Here is a 22,262-nt window from a genome sequence, read left to right as displayed (position 1 = left end):
ACTAGGTTAGGAGGCAGTGGGTCAGAAATGCAGGGACACCATATGGCAGGCACATGAGTGTGGGAAGCAGATGGCCCATGTTGTGGCTGGATCTGTTGCATTAACTTCCAAGCCAGAGCAGAGCCAGTTTGAAGTCAGGAGCCAGGGGCCTCTTCTGGGTCTCCTACATGGGTGCAGGGTCCCAAGGCTTTTGGCTGTCCTCAACTGCTTTCCCAGGCCACAAGCAGGGAGCTGGATGGGAAGTGGGGCTGCTGGGAATTGAACCGGTGCCCATAGGGCATCCCAGTGCATTCAGGGTGAGGACTTTTGCCACTAGGCTACTACTGCACCAGGTCCTACTTTTGTTTTTGATTACACTGAAAGAAATTACCATATGGAGTGCAAAATAAACTCACATTTTTTCTTTTCGTAGTTTGCTGTTGTTTAAGTATACATTTTATTTTTTAGGAGAGCTTTAGATTCAGAAAAACAATATTGAGCAGAATAGCCTGAGAATTCATGTGCTGTTTTTGCCCACTGCACATGCCCCCTGCTGTTTGCACCTCACATTTGAGCGGTGTACTCTGTCACTCACCAAGACGGGCTTGGAATAGTGGATTACTCGGGTCCTTGGGTATAGATGAAGGTAAATGGTGAAGGTAAATGAGCAGCTATTTATATGGAGGAACCTGAATGCAACTCCTGAGTGCCGGAAGCTGTGCTGCTCAGGATGCTCCTTGGCCCTGACAAGTGCACTTGGTAGGTCGGCGAGCTCACAGTGTGGCAGCTCGGTGGGGCAGTGGGAATGGAGCAGGAAGTGTGCAGTATGGAAGACGTGTACTGTTTATTCTCTGCCTAATTATGCTGCACACCTAAAAGTGCTCTGACAGTATTTTCTGTGGGGAGTAGAGGGGGGCGGTGGGGGAGGACTAAAGCCACTCCTGGGATTGGGGAGGTCCATTGCAAGATGGCGGCTGGCCCAGGGCCAGGAGGCAGAGTTAGTGTTGCCATCAGGTAAACAGGAAGTCACAGGGATAGGCTAATGCCCTTGCTGTGGTTATGTCATTGCTACTGGCCTATCACATAGCTCAAAGTGGACCCATGGGGAGAAGTGATTGTTGGAGAACGATATAAAAGTAGCTGGTAAAAGCTAGGAGGATGGACGACTATGACGACGAGAAAGACGAGGCACTACGACGAGAAAGACTGGGATAACGGAGAAAGACTGGGAGGAGAACGAAGGCCAGAATGAGAATAGGGCAGCGGAAGACAGATGGGGAAAGGAACGAGGACTGGAGCAAGAGGAGAGGGACGATGGAGAAAGACGGGACGTGGAGAAGGACGGGACGTGGAGAACGACGGGCGGGAGAAGGGTGGTGGAGAGAGGGCTGGAGAAGAGAGGGATACAAAAGTGGTACAGAAGCAGTAAGACCTAAGTAAGGGGACAAGAACAGAGAAATGCAGCATAAAATACAGGAAGAACGAAGAAGAACGGGAAGAAGAGTGGCGGAGAGAGGGCTGGAGAAGCGGGGAGGAAAGCTAAGGCCATTGGGAAAAGGGGCAGTGTAGAGAAGGGTTTGAACGCAGCCGCTTTTGGCAGTGAAAGGTCAGGTTGCCGTTCCGGCTTTTCCCAGACCCTCACATTATGCCTGGTCATTTCAGTGTCGCTGCTGGGCGGTGACAAGTGGTGGCCTGTACGGGGAATTTTCAGGCTTAAGACAAACAAGACGGAGCATGACAATTTTGAGATAAACTGAGGTGCTTTTTGAAGTTGAAGTGTTTTTTTTTTTTTTTAAACAGTCTGGAATCATTCCCAGACAGCTTAAATTTTTTTTTTCTCTAGTATTCTGCACTGTATGTGTTGTGATTTTTCCTTTGGCCAGGGTTTGATTCTAGTCATGCAGTCAGGGAGCCCCCAAGAAATCTTGCATGAGGTGACCTCAAACTTAAGTCTTAGGTGCATCAGCTAATGTGGGTCAGGTTTGGTCCTTCAGCGGTACCAGCCAACATGTACACCAGTGGGTGCAGCTGCCTGGTCAGTTCTGCCCCTAGCACCATCCCTCGTGTGAACCAGTGGGTGCTGCCACCCCGCCATCCCAGCCCACCAGAGATCCTGTCTTTATATACACACCCGTGGGTACAGTGCCTGGTTGGTTCTGCCCCAGCACCTTCTTTCCCATGAACCAATGGGTATTGCTACCCTGCCAGCCCAGCCCACCATAGGCCCCATCATTACACACACAGCAGCCAGTGCTGTGGCCTAGTTGAGATGGTCTCCAGTAACTCCCACTAGGCCTGTCCCCACTGCCGCTTTTAGTGTTTGATGGCATGTGCTGTGGCCATAGGGTTTGGGGCTGGAATTGTGACACAGTACATTAAGCCACCTCCAACAGGATCTGCCTTCTCTAGTGAGTATTGCATTAAGTCCCTGCTGCCCTGCTTCTGACCCAGCTCCCTGTAATGCGCTTGGGAAAGCAGCAGAACATGGCCCTTTAGATCCCTGCTGTCCATGTAGGATTCTTAAGTTCTGGGCTCCTGGCTTCGGGGCGTCCTGTCCTGTTTGCTGTAGCCATTTGGGGAATGAGACCGCACGTAAGATCTAAGATGTCTTTCTCTGTCTTCCTCTCTGTCTCACTTTGTCTCTCAAATAATAAATAATTAAAAATTTAAAAAGAAATAGGAGTAAGTGGAGGAAATCATTCTTGGTTTTCTTCTGGTGAAGGCTAAGTATTTGAATTGAGAAAAAAAGCCCTTTTAATCTTAATTATTCAGCAGTTATTTACTGGATGTCTTAGATGAATGAGGCACTTTGAAAGGACGTTTATTACACACGAATACAAAAGGAAAGCCCGAGAACAGGCATGCTTTTTGGAGACGCAGTGGTTCAGTGAAGAGAAGGCTAATTTGACATTTTGATTTTTTATTGCCAGTTTTGCTGTTTGCTTTCCCTGTTCAGATAATGTTGTGAGAATTAAATAGGTTTCTGTAAGTTGCAGTGCTCTGTATCGTTAAGGTGGTTTTGTTTCTCTTATTTGTCTCAGTATTCCTGAATGACCGATTCTTCCAAAACATTTTGATTCTTATATATTTGGTAAATAAATCAAAATGTGTTACTAATAATGTCTTTGAAAAGGGAGTTTTTATACTGGAGGTTTTTATTTTAGAATCTATGAGAAATGTGTAATACTCAGGAACTTATTGTCATTTTTCAATTTTAGGTTGACTGTGCACTGTCACTTATTCGACTTGGAATGGAGCGGAATATTCCTGGCTTGCTGGTTCTCTGTGATAATTTGGTTACGCTGGAAACATTGGTGTATGAAGCTGGTTGTGACTTAACCTTAACCTTGAAGGAACTCCAGCAGATGAAAGACATTGACAAGCTGAGGTTACTGATGGACAGTGTAGGTTTTACTTTAGTTTTCTTTTCGGCATTCCCAGTACACGTTGATTAAAATGTCTCAGAAGAAAGATAAATGTCCTTCAAGCTGGAGAAACTGGGAACGGAAGGACAGAGTTTTGGCCTTTTTAAAGAATTGAATTCCTGAAAACATACAAAAAGTTTTACCCTTTAGTTTTACCTGTAAAATGTTTTTATTTCCTCCTGGTGTAGTTTGTTTCTGAACAAACTAGTCATTCTGTTAACCTTGTCTGCAGTGTTCCATTGTGCTAAAATTCCCAGTTATATGTTTCAGTGGCTTAGCAAAAGGTATTAGAGTTCAGAGACCTGTGCAGTTATGTAAGGAAGACATATTGGCTTTATGATTACAGTGGTTAAGAGGCTTTTCCCAGGCAATGATTGTATAATTGTCGGGACACCGAGTAACCTTCTGTGTGTCACTGGGAGTTTGGTGGAGGTGGATGTGCAGGTGTGGAGCAGTGCAGAGAGGAAGAGGACGGGACGAACTCTGCTTCTTTTGTAGATGAGAATGGATTCTTACGGTCCACCTCTGCTTAACGTCTGTCACTCTGCGTGGGTCTGAGATCTTTTGGCTCTCCTTACCACAGCCTTTTTGTGTGGAATGCTCTGGAGTTCGTGACTGAGTGGCTGCAGTATGTTTCTCTTCCAGAGCTGAGCCTAGGCTGTGTGTTACCCCAGGCGGGTTACGGGCTGAGAGATGGGCCAAGTGATGTGTTAGCGCTGTTAGGTCTCCCAAGCCCAGATACAAAGTGATGTGTTCTGTGGCTGCCTGCCAGTCTACATTAGATTACTGTTTTTTAAAGGGTGTTGGACTTTCAGTTTCTTCATTGATAAGCTATAGAACTGTTGTTTAATATAAAAAGATTTCAGTGTTATCAAATGCTTGTTAATTTTGGTTAATTTACTTGCAGTGTTCTGAGGATAAATATGTGACCAGTGCCTACCAATGGATGGTGCCCTTTCTTCATCGCTGTGAGAAGCAGTCTCCTGGTGTGGCCAGGAAACTATTGAAAGAATATTTAGTAACTTTGGCTAAAGGGGACCTAAAATTTCCCCTGAAGATATTTCAACATTCCAAACCAGATGTAAGTATAGGCTAACTTCCTGAAATTCTCTGCATTTTATTTCATACAGAATTAGTTTTTATTCACATGTTTCTGTAACAGGGTTGGCACATAATTTCCCTTAAAACAGAAAAAGAAATGGTTGCTATATAATTCTTAGTAATGGTTCAGTGGCGAAGCATACATCTTTTGGAAACTCATGATACTTTCTTGAATCATTCTGGAGATTTTATTGTTATTGTGCTTTTTATTATGTTTTCCTAAACTACAGTGTGTTGGGCATTTGTGCCACTATGAAGACTGATAGTGGGTGTGGAATTCCCAATTGGGCACATTACAAGCATTAGACCTTAAGAGTCCTGTGAGGTCGCTGCTTGCACCGTCTTAGTATTGCAGAGCAGGGAAAGTGTGACATGAGGTGGTTGGGTGACCGCCCAGGGTAGCTCAGCCTGTGGAGGAAACGGGATTCAAGTGTGCAGCTCTGCTTCCACATGTCTGTAGCGATTGTGCTTCATGCTGCTATCCACACAGGCAGAGACAGGGCTTTTGCCTTTGAAGACGTTGAATATATTTAGGAAATTCTTTTTAGGTTCTCACAGGCTATTTTGTAATTATTCATATTACAGTTTACATTTCCTTAAGACACTCTGTTTATACCTTCGTATGTTAATTCATTTTTGCTGAATCCCTGTGAGAAACTTCTTGATGTAACTGTAGACCAGACGCGTTGTTTCCAGAGGTAGTGGCTTCCTTTCTAACACAGAAGATGCAAGCAAGGTGACATAGTTGAGGAAATGACTTTGTAGTAAGATTTAAAAGGTGAGGTTGGGATTCAAACAAACCCTTCTTGAAGGCTTCGAGTTAATGCAAGGAAATGGATGCAGTCAGAGTCTAGGTTTAGAAGAAGGCAGATCGTATGTCAGAAATATCTCTGCTTTTGTTTATGAAAATTTACATGTTCTCATAAGCAGTTTCCACTTAGTATTCTAGTTTGTACTTTAGGGGTAGATTAGTGGGAACCATAGGCAGGCCGCCTGGCTGTTCCTTTCCAGCCTGAGCCTCTGTATCTCTCCTGGTGTTACCTTCCTTTAACCAAGACTTAATTGTGGCATAATCTATGGAGAGTTTCCTGTGGCTTACTGTTCCCTTTAAGAAAACATCGGGCTCTCAGAAGTAGCCTGCATTGCATGCTGCTTTGCTGTTTTCATTCCCTCCTCCCTTGCTACCTCACTCCCTTTCCTGCCTGCCTGCCTGCCTTCATCTCTCTCTCCCTCCTCCCCTCCTTTATTCTTTCTTTCTCTTTCCTCCCTTCCTTCCTTTCTTCTTTGCTTTCTCGCTTTCTCGCATCCCTCCTCTCCTCCCCTTCCCCTTCTTTACCCTTTTCTCTCTCTCTCTCTCTCCTCCTCTCCCTTCACTTCCTCTTCACTCCCTTTCTCTCCTACCTTCTTTCTCTTTTTCCCTTTTTTCTTTCTTCTCTGTCTCTTTCTCATATTAAGACAAGATTTATCTAATTGGTTGAGGGCAGAGTTAGACATCCAGACAGGGAGAGAGAGATCTACCTACTGGGTGATTGTCCAAGTAGCTGCCACGATCTGAAATGGAAGACTCTGAACCCAGGAGCTTCTCCTGGGGCTCCCACGTGGGTGCAGGGGCCCCATCTTGCGCTGCTGTTCCAGGCCATATACAGAGAACTGGATAACTGGATTAGAAGGAAGTGGCGGAGCTTTGAGCTGGCTCCCATAGGGGATGCCCTCATCCCTGGCCCGCGTGTGTAATCTGTCTCCTGGTCAGCTGTATTGCTATCCGTGCGTGTGGTAGGCAACTCACACTAGACATTTTAGCTCTTGCCCTGAAGGATCCAACATTTCTCTCTGTGCTTTACAGGCTGTTTCCTTTGCTTGGAATGCTGACTCCCCCTTTCTGAATACTTGTCTATCACTCAAGATTCTGTTTTTCAAGAGCCTCTTTCCTGCAAAACCTGTTTTGACTTATTTTTGATATTACAGGTCTTTGTCCTTGCCTCTGTGATAGCTTTCATTATCCTGTGTTGGAAGTATTGGTTTATATTTTATTGTATTACATCCTATATATGTGCTTTGTATCTCATTGCTCTTTAAGTACTGATGGTTACAATGGTGCGTAGCAGACAGCAAGGATTCAGCACATTTTGGCAGATAAACGACTGGATCTGGGGTTCATTAAGGTGCTTCTCATCACTTCATTATATTTGTTTGCCTTACTAGGATTGTACTCAGAATATTGTTTGTATTTCACTTGATTGTTTGCTAAAAGAGTGTACCCCAGATGTGCCATGAGCTGTACACAAAGTGTTTACAATAGTGTAGCAGGAGCAATAATTTGTCTAGATGTCAGCTTATTGTAAATTACACTGCTTTAACAAATGACCTCTAATCTGTGTGCTTGCAGCAGCATACATTCATTTTTCACAAGTGTACTGTCAGCTTGGTTGGCTTCTACTGTATTCCTTCTTGTTCATTTGGTGATTCAAGCAGCTGCACAGTGACTTTGGAAGCTTTAGCTCAGAAGTGGTTCTGGTAACTTCTTTGCATTTCACAGGCTGTGGAAAGGCTCATGTTGGTGCCTGATATTAACGCTGCTGAGCAGAATCCTCTTGCAGGAGGAGGAGAGCAAATGCTTAGCACCAGTGGTAGAGCTGGTCAGAATCAGTTATGGAGCTGACTCTAGAAACGTATACCTACACGATCGCTGCATTTGGTTAATAGTGTAAAAAAAATCTATCTTGTACATTTTTTTTTTGGTAACACCTTAAACTGCTGTTTGATTTTGAGCCATTGCTGTTTGCTTGAATCCTCCTTTGCAACATAAAACTTGTAAGGAACTTTGTGTGGAGACAACAGAGGTGGAGCAGGAAAGGCATTTCCTTTCTTTAATATTGTTCTCTGTCTTTGAAGGTAGTGATCTTTTTTGAGTGCACCTGTATACCAGAATTATGAGTATTTATTTTTAAATAGTGTTCTATGTTCATTACGGTTTTAATGTATTAGAATTTTGGAGGTATGATCTTGGAATGTGCTTTTGAGTATTTTTTTTTAATAATTCTGAAGAAAAATCATGTTAGGAGCAATGGCTGTAAATGTCCATTAAAAATTGGTGATTCACTGTTATAGCAGTCTTCTAAGACAGTGATCTTCGAAGTCCTTTTTTTGATAAAATATATCACTGGGCAGTATTACCTTTTTTTTTTTTAGATTTAGTATGCATTCTTTGAAAGGTCATGTGACAGATACAGAGATAGAAAGGGAAAGAGGAGAGGAGAAAGAGAGAGAGGCATCTTCTATCTGGTTGATGTCAGGATGCTTGCAGTAACTGTGGTTGGGCTAGGCCAAGCCAGGAGCCAGTGGTGCAGGTGTCCCAGGGGAAGGGAGCCGAGAGCACTCACCATCCTAGGCTGGCTTTCCTGGCATGTCCTGGGGGCTGCATGGCAAGTGCAGGCCAGGGCCTGTGACAGAAACTGATGGGAGTCTGTAACATCCCCGAGGCCACATTTAACCTATAGCAGTACTCGTCCTCAGTTTTAATTTTAAGATGACTTTTTAAAAAAAATTAGTTAATTTATTTTATTGGAAAGGCAAATATATACAGAGAGAAGGAGAGATGAAGAGAAAAATCTTCTGTCTGCTGGTTCACTTTCCCCATCACTACAAAGGCTGATGCTGAGGGAATCTGAAGCCAGGAGCTTCTTCCAGGTATCCCACATAGGTGGGATAACCCAAAGCCTTGGGATATCCTCAGCTGCTTTCTCTAGCCACAAGCAGGGAACTGAGTGGCAAATGGAGCAGCCAGGATAGGAACTGGTGCTTATATGGAATACCATGTGGATGCAAGGCAAGGAATTAGCTACTAGGCTATCGTGCCAGGCCCCTAAAATGATGTTGCTAATTTGATGTAGGGTATTCTAAAATAAAAATGAAAGCAATTTTAATTTAAAAAATTTTAAAGATTATTCATTTATTTATATTGGAAAGGCAGATTTACAGAGAGAAGGAGATATAGAGAGAAAGATCGTCTGTCTACTGGTTCACTCTCCAAGTGGCTGCACTGGTTTGGGCCACGCCAGTTTGAAGCCAGGAGCCTCTTCTGGGTCACCCACAGGGGTGCAATGTCTCAAGTTCTTAATTGCTTTTCTGGGCCACAAACAGGGAGCTGGAATGGAGGTGGAACGGCCTGGATGTGATCCAGCGCCATTACAAGATTCTGGCAGTTAGAAGATGAGGATTTAGTCACTAAACTAACAATGCCAGCCCTGAATGTGATTTTTGATAAGTTTTTATTTTTTGAAAAGCAGAGAGACAGAGAGACAGAGAGGGAAAGATCTTCCATCTGCTGAATTCCTCCCCGGATGACCTCTGTGGCCACCATCGGACCAGGTTGAAGCCAGGAGCTGAGAGCTCTATTTGCTTGTCTCCTGCTGCTGGCACGGGCAGGAGTATTTGGGCCATCTGCTTCCTTCCCGGAATGTGTGCTTTAGACACTGAAGACGCATGGATAGAAGCAAGTACAGTATTGAGATGGAGAAAGTGTGAAAAAAGAGTAGGTGTAAGTTACAAAGAGCCAGGTAGAACTTTACAATCCAAAGCATAGTAATAAAAAAATTAAATGAATGTATTTGGAATAATATTATACACTCTTTAAGAAAATTAATTTTTGGAAGATAATTTTAGACATTAATAAAATTAAAGACAAGAAAATATACAGAATTAAGAGACATTGAAGATAGAGTACTTGTGACTTAAGATTACTAAGAATTTTAAGAATGATAAGTAGGTAGAATTTCCCGTGAGTGTTTTCTAACATTAATGAAATAACCTGAGTTAAATGTAGAACCTCAAGTGAAATGAAATCCAGGATATAATTGGACGTATGCTAAGACAACATAAGGATAACCAAAGAGACAAAAAGAATTGTAAAATCATCTGTAATTATATTCAATAGAAAATTACAGATCTTAAAGTATACTCATTAGCAACAGTGTGTACCAGAAGATAATGGAAAATATGTAGTCTTTAAATATCAAGGTAGATTGTTAGCCTAATCTATTTACTTAATGATTTTTTTCCTTGGCTAAGCATTGTTTGAAACATTTCATATGTATTATCTTTTTTATTTTTATCTCAGTAATATATGATTATTTCCATCTCATAAATGTAAGATAAAAACATTGTATCGCATTATACAGGTTTTCTCTTGTCCATCAAAGATCTAGGACGAAATGTTGTGACCCCAAAATGTTTCAGCTGCTCTGCTATGACATATGTCTAAGCCAGAACGTTTTACCCAGTTGAGCTGTTGTTCAAACATGAGTGTAAGAAAGACTTTTCAAGATAAGCTGAGAATTGTTCAAAGTTGTACTTAATGAAGAAGGAACTTTTATCAAAAAATGAAGGCGGTAATAGAGGATGATGTAGAGTGAGGAAACAAGAATTCTACTTTGGAAACTTAATACTTCTGAGGAGAAATATTCAAAATATAACATCAGACAATGATGGAAAAAATGAACAGTATTCAGAGCAACATGTACAATAGTTGTAGGGAAATTGGTAGATAAAGTGAACAGGGTTTACGGACCAGCATTGCTGCAGCGCTGAGCCTCGGAATGGTTAAGTATACAAGCTACTTTGTGTATTATTCTGAAGTACATCGAGCACATATGGCAGCAGAATAATGCCCCTTAAAATGTTTGTATCTTATTGTATCAGCCCAAAGGGACTTTCAAGATTTGCTTGAGGACTTTGAGATGGCACGATTATTCTGAATTATCTAAAGAGGTTCAGCTTGATAGCAGTACTTACAAACCACAAGTATGAATGAGTAATTATTCAGACAGCATGTTGTGAGGTTGTGGAGATGAGAATTCTTTTACACTGTTGGAAGGAATGTGGATCGGTTACAACTTTTATAAAACATGTGGAATAAATGTAGAGTTATGTAACGTCACAAAACCCTGTTTTAGGTCATAGCCCCACAGGAAATGAGCTCACCACCACACTTCCATGTTTGTTGTGGTAATATTCATATTTCTGAAGATAGGGAAATAAGCAAGGTGTCTGTTGAAGGATGTATAGATAATGAAGCTGAGATATGATTATTGTGGAGTCCTAAAGGAAATCAAGAGCCTGGCGTTTGTCACAGTGTTTTTGATCCTGGAGGGCGTCCTACAAAGTGACTATAAAGCAGCCCGGAGATCTCCCAGAGTGAGAGAATGACAACCTGGAGTAGCCATCTTTCTGCATAAGAAATAAGGAGTCTGTTCTATGATATGGTACTTGATTTACATATCAGTACTATGTAGTTAGATGAGTAATATTTGTTGCATACTGAATAAAATAGATTCTCAAATATCTGAATATTAAGTTGTTTTTTTTTTTTTTGTTTTTTACTATGTGTGCTGTCTAAGTGAGTACAGGAATTTTGTATGTTTTTGTAATTGAAATAAATAGGACTGGTTTTGGGTTTAGAAGTGCTTTTAAAAATTTACTTTTAATCATTGTGTTTCTCATTTACTTTATCTTGAATGGCTCATAAATTTATATGTGATTTCATTAAGAATTGTTAAAGACTGAAGAAGTCTGTAAGCTAAAAAAAATAAAAATTTATTTTTGTGTCTGATTAATTGTACTATTTGATGTTCCACTGATAGTGTGCCAAAATATAGAAAACTGAATAATTGTATATATGTATATGTGTATATATGTGTGTGTGTATATATATATTTTTGGACAAATCTCTCTCTCCCCCACTCTTTTTTTTTCTTCAGCTGCAGCAAAAAATTATTCCTGACCAAGACGAATTGATGGCAGTCGCACTAGAGTGTATCTATAGCTGTGAACGAAATGATCAGCTCTCTTTTTGCTATGACATACTGGAATGTCTGCCACAAAGAGGGTACGGGTAAGTACCTGCAGTGTGTGAATCTTACAGCTGTGACTACAGAGAGTTTTGTTGTTACAAAGAAAATAAATAGAAGGAAATAAAATCATCAGCAATATTGTTTCCCAGAAGAAAACTATTACTTTTCCTTGAATATTTGGGGAGTTCTGTAATTACAATTAAGTTGTATATTTTTACCAAACTTAGTACTTACGTATTGAAAGAGAAGCAAACATACCAGCACCACCTTCAAATGTGCATCAACAAATGATAGTGATTACTCCTGGTGTTTTTAATGAAGCATTCGGATTATTTATTGGTTTCTTACATTTTTTCCTAAAATTGTTGCTGGTAATTCTTTCAAATACTGCTGTTGAAATATACCTCTTGGTAGCTGGCGTGGTAGCCTAAGGCTAAAGTCCTTCCCTCACACATGCCAGGATCCCGTGTGGATGCAGGTTCTAATCCCTACAGCTGCACTTCCCATCCAGCTCCAGGCTCCTGGCTACGGATTGGTGCAGCTCCGTACGTTGTGGCCTCTTAGGGAGTGAATTGGTGGACAAAGATTTTCTCCTCTTGTCTTTCCTCCTGCATATATCTGACTTTCCAATAAAAATAAAATCTTAACCAGATGTTTCGAAGAAGGGAACTTGCATTATTTTTAACATATTGTTTACCCAATACTATGTCAATTAATTCCATAATGTTGTATATTGATACTGAGGCCTTGTTGGGGCTTTTAACTGACCGGATCTTTACTCTGTTAGACCTATCTTCAGACCATAGAAGGTCTCCCCAAGAGGCCACTGAACTTATCTGGACAATAAGACGCTGAACTTTATGCTAGGCATGTGTTTGCAAGCAATGAATCTCAACTGAACTGGAACTATGGTTATGCAACAAGGTGGAGGAATCCACCATGGGGGGAGGGGTATGGAAGGGGTGGGGGGAATCCCCAGCGCCTATAAAACTGTACTACATAATACAATGTAAGCAATAATAAAAAAAAAATCTTTTATTATTTCCTGTATTTATATTTAAACCAAAAATTTTATAACATTTTTGCTTGCATAGTTGAAGCAAATAAAATTTATATTCTTTTTAAGTCAGGTAACAATCATTAATTTAATGGCCCTTTTAAATCTAGTACATAATGTAAATTTTCCATTGGGAGAATATAGTAAAAAACGTATACAAAATGATTGAAGAAAAAAACCAGCAGACTACCTCCTAAGCTTTTGTGACATCAACCAAATGACTTAGTTCTTCTCATTTTTCTCATTTGCCTGTCAGTTTTTTCATTTGCGTGACATTCAGACAGGAAGGTCTCCTTCTGTTTTCTCTTTGCTCTTCCTTTTCGCACTGTCCTATCCCTCTTTTCCTTTAAACAACAACAACAACAAAATTATTCTGAAACAGATGGTAGCAATTGCTGACTTTGCAACTCATTGTGAATTAAATTTTGTGTTCATTGAGGGTATTGAATTCAACAGCAAGAATAATGGACAAATTTACTGACATGGTTACAAAATAGCCCTCCAACAGTTTCTCTTTAATTTTGTAACTGAATATATGATGTTAATATCTTTTATGGAAGTCCTTTATTTTCTCCCATTTTCACTGTTTATAGTATTTTTATAATTTCAGCATAAATGTTGCTGACATACATCTGTCTTTATCATTTCTTTTTCATATAAATGTCTGTTTTCCTTTGATTTCTTTTGTTGTTTTACTCTATTTCCATTTATCTCCCTTTTGCTGCTGTGTTTTCTTTAGAAAAAATGTAAAATAAAAAAATTTTTTTAAATTTTGTTTTATGACACAGTTTCATAGGCTCTGGGATTCCCCCAAGCTCTCCCCTTGCCTCCCCCATGTTGGACTCCTCCACCTTGTTGCAGTATTACAGTTTATATCCAATCCTGATTCCTTCATTGCGAGCATGTACCATGCATAGAGTCTAACCTCTTATTGTCCAGATAAGTTTAACAGTTTCCATGGGAGACCATCCCTGGTCTGAAAGTAGAGCTGGCAGAATATCATCCCTTCCAATGAAAAGCTACAACATAACATTGACAACAATTTACACTATGGAGTCAACTGACATGGTATTTAGAGACCAAAATGTTAGAAAATGCAAGTTCTTAACCACATCCTGTACTACTTCATTGACATTTCAATTTTAGTTTATACACAACTGGCTGCTATACACCTTAAAGTGGTTATAGGGTAATATTTAGCTGTCTCATGTCTATTTTCATTTTTATATTTAGCAGCTTATAGTATTGAAGCATGATTTTTACTGAACTTGGCGAATTTTAGGATAGTCCAAACAGGCTTATAACTCTAACAAGGCATAGATTAACAATTGAGGCGCAGAACAGTTTTAGGAGGGGTGTGCAGAGAAATGTTCAATACCTTAGTGAGGAGTACCTGTCAGCCTTGCAGGCAGTGGATTAACATGTGGCTACGATGCTTACTCCTCTACTCCAATGTTTTTAGTCCTTATCTTTTGAGTTACTAAAAATGATGAATTATTTTGGGAGATAAATCCTCTACTTTATATGAATAGTACTGATGAATGTCAAATATAAGAGCAACATCATTCCCTTCCCCCCCCCTTTCTACTTAACTGTTTTATATATTTTTTAAACTCAGTACTAAAAATTTTTATTTTTTTCTTTTAATTCTATAGTCCTAAGACAGAGGTATCAGCAACTCTTCATGATATGGTGGATCAACTGGAACAAATTCTGAGGTAAGAGAATTGACCGTCTTCTGTTCCTGTGCGGATTAACCGTGTCTGTCCTAGAAATGTTGTGATATGTGCACCTGTTGGTGGTTGTTTCCCTTTGACTTCCGGTTGGTTGAGTGCTCCGGAGGTGCGCTGGGCCGCATGATAGTAGAATGGAGGAAGAATGAGAACCTGATTTTGAACACTGACAAATACCTGCTCCAACCTTGATATTATTACTTACTTAGCTATTGGTCTTTTAGCTTAAGAGCTTACTTATCTACAATATCTTATGGATGAGACTGTGAGATTAATAACAAATGAAACATTTTAAAGTTACACACATTGTATGCAGAGAAGAAATGTTATTCTGCTGCTGTAGTAATTGAAACTGTAAGCTGATTGTTTTTAAATGACAATTTTTATTATTTTCGATGATGTTTACATAGTTGATCAGCGTGGGAAGGATCCAGGGTTATGGAGAACTGGGTGTGATCATTGTTTCCAAACTTTCTATTTCTTCTTGCTGTTTTTGGGGGAAAGGGTGAGAAAAGGGAAAAAGCCATACTCGGCCTCCCAACCACCCAGTACCGAGGGTGGGAAATGCTTGGCCACCTAATATCAACCCAGGGTCCCAGTGTGGAACACACTCTGAGGGTAAATGTCTTACTGATCTATGGGTGAGGAAACCCTTCTAGTGTCCACTGACTGATACAATCCATCTTAGGTCTTTGCCCAGATTTTCACTGTCATCGTTTGGCTGGGGTTGTTGTCCATATGTTCTGTTCTCCATTCTCAACTATGGTGCCAGATGTCCTCTGCAGGCCCCAAATGAGCTGCCATAGCCTACATGTGCACCATTTATTATTACTATTAGGAAGTCAGATATACAGAGAGGAAGAGAGACAGGGAGGAACACCTTCCATTGGTTGATTCACCTTCAAATGGCCACAACGGGTGGAGCTGCGTTGATCTGAAGTCAGGAGCACGGGACCTCTTCCATATCTCTCACATGGGTGCAAGGTCCCAAGGCTTTGGGTGTCTTCCGCTGCTTTCCCAGCCTACAAGCAGGGAGCTGGATGGGAACTGTAGCAGCCAGGACAAGAATTGGTGCCCCTATGGATCCTGGCACTTGGAAGGCTAAGGATTTAGAAACTGAGCTGTTGTGCTAGGCATTGTATAAAATATTTGTAAAACTACTTTTCTTCTTATTTAAGAAGCAGAGAGAGGGAGAGAGAGAAAAAGACAGAGAGACAACAAGATAGCAAGGGCTGGGCGAGAGAGAAGAGAGATCTGTTGATCTCTAGAGATGCCTGCCATGGCTGGAGCTGGAACTCAGTCCAGGGTTTCCACAGGGGCACTAGGGCCTCAGTCACTGGGCTCCCTTGCCTGCATGCCCTCTCAGCGTGTGTATCAGCGGAAGCTGGAAGCAGGCTCGGAGCTGAGACTCAAACTTAAGCATCCCAGTAAAGACGGTGCACATCTAAACCGCACATTTAAGGGCAACCTCTGGTTTACATCCTTGGTGGTTTTAGAGTCTAGAGAATTCACAAGAAAAAGATTTAGATACCAAGGTATATCATGTTTTAATGTATTACCTTATTCAAGTACATTTTATTAAAGTCAGTGGGTGAAAGTCAGAGTTGCTTTATAATTGTGAAAAAAATTTTTTTGGTCTGAGAATTTGGAAAATTGGATGCTACTATTCACAGCTTTGTTTAAAAATTGTGAGTATATACATTTTAGTGATATGCTTGTTTTTAATATTGGACTCCTGACAGCAAGATTGATTTGTAATAATTCTTTTACTTGCAGTGTGTCAGAACTTTTGGAAAAACATGGACTAGAGAAACCGATTTCATTTGTTAAAAACACTCAGTCTAGCTCAGAAGAAGCACGCCAGCTTATGGTTAGATTGACCCGGCACACAGGTCGGAAGTGAGTAGTAACTGAAAGGTTATGTATGATTTTTAAGACTTATTGGTGTTTTTCTTTTCTTCTTCTTTTTTTCCTTTTTAAATTAAATCTCATGGAGTTAACTGACCAGGAATAAACTGCGCGTATTTCACATGTACAGTTTGATGGGTTTTGATCTTTGTCTTCACGGGTCCTCACAAGTCATCAGTGTAATCATAGTAATGACCGTGTCCATCACCCATTAAAGTTTTCTCTTGCTCCTTTGTAATCTCTTCCCACCTCCACCCTCCACCACAGATCTTTTGTTCCTGTATGTATTAGTTTGCATACTGTAGAATTTTGTGTGCATGCGCCATTCAGTATAAACTGTGTTTTTGCTAGGCTTCTTTCACCCAGTATGTTAGGTGATTCATCCACCTTAGATCAAATCAATTCGTTTTAATTGGCTGAGTGGTATTCAATTGTGTGCATTTGTCATACCATACTGATCCATTTACTTGTTGATCGGTATTTGGATTGTTCTGGATTTTACAAATGAAAGTGCTACAAGTAAAACTGCTCCACATGGGCCTCACTGTGGACATAGCTTTACTGTCTCCTGGATCAGTGTATGTGAGCGGAATGGCAGGATCACATACAGTGTGTATGGCTAGGTTACAGAAATGCCAGTGTAATTGTTTTCCAGTGTGTTTGTGCTGTTGTACTTTGGAAACAGCCTTGTGGTGGAATTTCAGTTACTTGGCATCTTCATCAGCACTTGGCATGATTGGTCTTTTTAGGGTTAACTATTTCTGCAGATAGTTAGTATTATCAGTTCAGTTTGATTGTGTTTCTCAAATGAATAATACTATTGCCTATACTTTTTTGTGCTAAATTTGCTGCCTACACATCTTTATCTTTTCAGAAAAGTTGTTTTCTTCTTTCCAAATGTTGTCTGTGTGTGTTTTATTCTTTAATTTTTTTAAAATTTAATGATACAATTCCTTAGGTTCTGGAGGATACGCGCCGTTTGTTAGAAATGTAGTTTCCAAAGAATTTCTTACTTTTTAATGGCTCTTTTTCCTTCCCTTTTATCTGTCTTTTGCAGAATATAATTTTTTATAAAACCAATTTTTATTCATTTTCTCTTTGTAACTTGTGCTTTTGTTATATTTAGGAATGAATTGCCACAAAGGTTTATTCTTATTTTTGTGAAAACTAGTTTTAGCTTTAGGTCTTAAAATTTGACCCTTTTGAGAATTTAGTTTTGCTCCAGTATGACATGCTGGTTTCGCAGCCAGTGTCTTAGCCATTTGGTTCAGTGCCCAACTCATTGAATGTATGCCATAATCTCTACCCTATGCTGTTATGATTTTTCCGGCATTCAAGTCTTCTAAATGCGCCTTATATTTATACATGAAATTACTGTTTCTGGCACTACTGTTTTCTATCTGTGTAGATCTTGAATTGCATGGTGGTATTATCTCTCTCTTTTTTAATCCTTCATTTTTTTAAAATCCTATTTTTGCAATGTGAGTAAGCTAGTGATGCATTTGTTCAACTTTGAAAAAATATTCATTTTACGTTTATCTTGTTAGTATGGAAATGCAGTTCGCAGATATTTAGTGTACCATAGGATAGAATTGCTTCACTGCCTTCTTGCCTGAATTTTTTTCCAGTGAGAAGTCTGCTGTTACTTCTGCTCTGTGTTTGATGTTCTAGTCACATCTTTCCCCCATAATGTACTAGTCATAATCCACCAGAATTGTTGTTAATGATTTCTCTTTGTTACACCCAATTCCATAGTGATATTTCTTTTTTAAAAAATTTATTTATTTTTATTGGAAAACCTGATAGACATAGAGCAGCACAGACAGAGAGGAAGATCTGTCTGATGGTTCAATCCCCAAGCAGCCGCAAAGGCTGGAGCTGAGCCAATCTGAAGCCAGGAACCTCTTTCGGGTCTCCCACGTAGTGCAGGGTCCCAAAGCTTTGGGCTGTCTTTGACTGCTTTCCCAGGCCACAAGCAGGGAGCTGGATGGGAAGTGGAGCTGCTGGGATTAGAACTGGCACCCATATAGGATCCTGGCACGTTCAAGGCGAGGACCTTAATTGCTAAGCTCTCATTCTGGCCCCTCATTGATATTTCTTGGTGTATTTTCTTTGTAACATTTCTCAGATATCTAGGTTTATGATTTATATTGGATTTGAAGTTTTACTTCTTCAGTCTTTATTTTCTGCTTTGTTTCAGGACTCCCTTTCTCTATTATTTTTTTAAGATTTTATTTATTTACTTTTTAAATTGGAAATTCAGATACACAGAGAGGAGAAGACACAGAGTAGCTAGTAGTGTTTGTATTCAGGGATCTCTGTTATTTGGCGAACTTCTTGTTTAGTTTCTTCTAGTTTTACTCTGAAGTTTTATTTACTAAATGTATTCTGGAGGCAGGGCCTTGCAAATAGTGTGTTACAGTTTGTTATAATTAAAACCTTTACTTAGGGGTAGCCATGTGTGAGTAACACGAATGCCATCTGTCCAGTGTCGGGGGCTCAGAACTGGTGAGCTGTGGGAACTTGAATGCAGTTAAACAAGTGGTACAAGGCAGACACTTGTTTTCCCAAACTTTCTGCTACTTCTGTGCCTAAAAACCAAATCTGAATTTCATCAGGAGGTCACATGTGAAGTTCGTATTAGTGAAAGCTTTTCATCAGATTATCCCGGAAATAGATCAGCTCGTTTTGTGTATTTGCATGCTGACAAAAATTCTCATATGCTTTATTACATATGGAACAAGAGTAATTATCTATTTTATATAACACATTATAAATGCCATAGTTGGTGAAGCTGTATGTTTATTGAATGTTTTAGTGAAAATGCCTTAAAGAATACTTAATTTGATTTTTTTTCCCCATTAACTTTATTTGAAAAACAGGAGACAGTGAAGTAGTGTCCCATGTGCAGTTGACTCCCCTAGTGCCAGGAGCTGTGAGCCTGACACGCTGAAGCCAGAGGCCCAGCTCTCTGTCGCCAGGGGGCAGAACTGGGCGGTGCTGACCCAGTCACCTAGGCCAGTACTTTCTGCTTCGCAGCATGTGCATTACTGGGAAGCCAGACTGGAGAGCAGTGCAAGGACTTAGTTCCTACTCTGTGGTATATGTGGTCTCCTAACCACTGCGTGAAGTGCTTGTTCCCGAAAAATATTAAGGATACAAAGAATATCAAATCCATGATTTACCATCGTAATATGTGACACACGCATACAGAGTATTTGATCTGTTTTAAATGCATAACACTTGCGGATACTGATGATGAATAAAAACATTTTACAAGGTAAAAGATGCACATAAAAGAACCATGGGAGCCGATGTTGTAAGGCTGCTGGTTAAACCACAGCTCGTGCTGCTGGCATCCCATGACTTGTTTCTTTATCTGATTGCATGCTTGAGCCTAACCGCTTTATGGTAATGTGATTTGTTTTAGTATAGGATGCACAGCTTGCCTATTTTTCCATTCTCATTGAATGCTATTTCATCTTGATATGTAGGAAGCTTAGAACAGAAGCTATTTTTGATAATATTTCTAGGATTGATGTGTAACTGCTCAGTTTTTTGCCTCTCATTAATCTACTATTTTTTCTTAGGATCATGATACCAGTTTTATTTATTAATTTTTTGAAATACTTATTTATCTTTATTGGAAAGTCAGAGTTATAGACTGAAAAGGAGGGAGAGCTCTTCCATCTGCTGAACCGCTCCCGTAGTGGCTTCAGTGGCCAGAGCTGAGGCAATCCAAAGCTGAGCTGATCTGAAGCCAGAGCCAGGAGCTTCTCTGTTTCTCACATGGGTGCAGGTGCGCAAGAACTTGGGCCTCTGCTGTTTCCCCAGCTACAAGGAGGGAACTGGAACTGAATTGGAGCAGCCAGGACTTGAAATGGTGCCCATATGTGGTGCTAGCACTGCAGGTTGAATATTAGCTTGCTACAGTGCCATGCTGGCCCCAGGTACCAGTTTTATTTTTACTTTTGGCTAATTGAAGAGTGAGGTTTAATGACCTGTTTTCTTCTGCTTCTCTTGTTTCTAGGCAGCCTCCTGTCAGTGAGTCTCACTGGAGAACTTTGCTGCAAGACATGCTAACCATGCAGCAGAACGTGTACAACTGTCTGGACTCTGATGCTTGCTACGAGGTAACTACAGGCGTTACCTGATACCTTTCAATTGAGAAATTTTGGCTGGTAGAGTGTGGTGGGCGCCAGGGAGATGGCCGTAAGCTGTGGTCTAAGCAGTGCTGTGGAGTAACAGCTCATGGACTAGTTTTACATTGAAATGCTTTCAGACTTGCGCTGTCTTCTCCGTGTTGCAAGGTCAGCGTTCAGTGAATCAGTCCTAGGATAGAAAGCTCTGCATGACACTGGACTTTTCCTATTTTCGTTACTTCTTGTGATCATTAAAACTTGCATAATATACCTGAAAGAAAATAGATTTAAATCACTTGTATCTGCATCTCTTTTGTATATGCTTCCTTATTTTCCTGGTCCGTTCAGATTTGTGATGATTCAAAGTATTCTTGTACAACAAACCTCCAGTGACATCGTCCTTAAAACTTGTTGCTTGCTCTCTAATAATCAGATCTCTGCTTGGCCAGCCCTGCAGTCTGCTCCTGCCCGGTCTGCCTGCACCGTGGGCCCCGGGCTCCAGCATGATCCGCCACACCTCGCTGTGAACGCTCTTCCGTGTTTGTGTGAACTTGCTCATCTCTGACATGTATTTCCTTTCCCTTGGTTTGGAGAATTCCTGATCAGTTCTCAGGACCCTGTTCACTAATTGGCACCTTGGATACTCTTTTTTTTGCTTCTCATACAGCTTACTTCCACTAGAGCCTTACTTTAAAAGAAGCAATTTTTGGTTGATGTGTTTTTTTCTTCCATTTAGTCATAAGTTATGGAGTAGGAATTATCATGTTTTGATCATTTTCATATCCCCAAATGTAGATTCTGATGTTTGCAACATAATGGATAGCTAAGATGTGGTTGTCAGTGGACTACAAGTGCAATGCAATGAGAGTTATTCAGTATTTTAGAAATATGTGTTTTAACAATAAATGACTCATTTTTTCATAGATAATGGATTCAGCAAATTCATTTTTAGTGAAAAGCTGTCTCAGTGATTTCTCATTTGAATTTTCTTGTTAAATAAGCAAGACACAAAATCATGCAGAGTGTTTCTTGTGTCATTTTGTTCTGCTTTTATAAAGCGTGACCTGTTGATAAATTGGAGTTGTAAAAATGGTTGAAATTGTTTAGTTTATAACTGAAGGCCATTTTAACAGAAGAGCATTAGTATCGACCATTGAGAAATGAATTGTTTCCTATTTGAATTTCAGATTTTAAGTGCTTCATGTTGGTGGTTGCCATCTGCAACCACATGTCACTTCTGGTGATGTCTTCCCCCTTTGCATCTGCAGCAAAGCTTAGATGAGTTTCACAATGATCTGCACATCCTGCAGCGGAAAGGCAGAGTCCTCCGTGCGTCTGCAGCGGTGTGCTCACGTTGAGCAGGTGCTGTGGTGCTGGGCGTTGCTGACTGCTTCTGCTTCAGCTTTTAGCAGGACGTTAGCTCAGAGCTCGCTCTTACCTGGAGCGATGCAGCATAACAACATTCAGGAACAGATTGGAGTACTTTCTGTGTTGGGCACCTGTCTGTTGTCCATGAGTCTTTGCTCTACTAAGAAAATACTTGAAAGCAGAGCAGTCTTGAGAAGATTTTAGACGTTTTTAATGCAGATTATGTCTTACTTAATATCTTTTAAATCATACTGCTTTGTCTTATGGTGGCTACTTGGTTTTGTCCTTTGGAAATAATTTGGAAGCTCTCTGGCAGAGTTTTTACAATGTCAGCTGGTGGCTGTTAGTGTTAACACACTGGCTGTTAGAAGGGAAATCTGTATCACTTGTTTTAGCAAACCCTGTTAAATTCTAGGGTGAGTGAGTTGTATTTTTCAGTAGCTATCATTGACTCATTATGCTTACTTGAATGATAAACCAAAGAAATGCTGAGGAACTGTCTGCGTAAGTCCTTTGGGTACCTCGGGGACTCGTCGTTCTCATCTGGCAGGTAGAGGCAGGTGCTCAGTGGTGATTTCCTCTGCTGTGTAGCCCATCCCTCTTACGTGCTGCTGCTGTTATTCCTGTCAGACATTTTAGAAAACGCTTGACGCAAAATGTTTTCCCTTAGGAGACGTAGAAGTAAAATAATTAAAAAAGAA

General features: G+C 40.4%; 1 protein-coding gene across 2 annotated transcripts in view; it reads left to right on the top strand.

The window, feature by feature from the left end:
• The window catches only part of NBAS (NBAS subunit of NRZ tethering complex), a 300,840-nt gene that overhangs the window by 114,016 nt on the left and 164,562 nt on the right, over positions 1 to 22,262 (top strand). For both annotated transcript variants that reach the window (XM_040992846.1, XM_040992845.1), the window contains exons 24-29: positions 3,198 to 3,383; positions 4,312 to 4,485; positions 11,261 to 11,394; positions 14,066 to 14,128; positions 15,920 to 16,042; positions 20,082 to 20,184. In XM_040992846.1, coding sequence (XP_040848780.1) covers positions 3,198 to 3,383; positions 4,312 to 4,485; positions 11,261 to 11,394; positions 14,066 to 14,128; positions 15,920 to 16,042; positions 20,082 to 20,184 — 783 coding nt within the window. The remainder of the gene's footprint in view (positions 1 to 3,197; positions 3,384 to 4,311; positions 4,486 to 11,260; positions 11,395 to 14,065; positions 14,129 to 15,919; positions 16,043 to 20,081; positions 20,185 to 22,262) is intronic.

Source organism: Ochotona curzoniae, unplaced genomic scaffold, assembly GCF_017591425.1.
Source record: "Ochotona curzoniae isolate NIBS_2020 unplaced genomic scaffold, NIBS_Ocur_1.0 contig_883, whole genome shotgun sequence".
Taxonomy (NCBI): domain Eukaryota; kingdom Metazoa; phylum Chordata; class Mammalia; order Lagomorpha; family Ochotonidae; genus Ochotona; species Ochotona curzoniae.
This window is presented reverse-complemented; position numbering and strand designations above follow the sequence as displayed.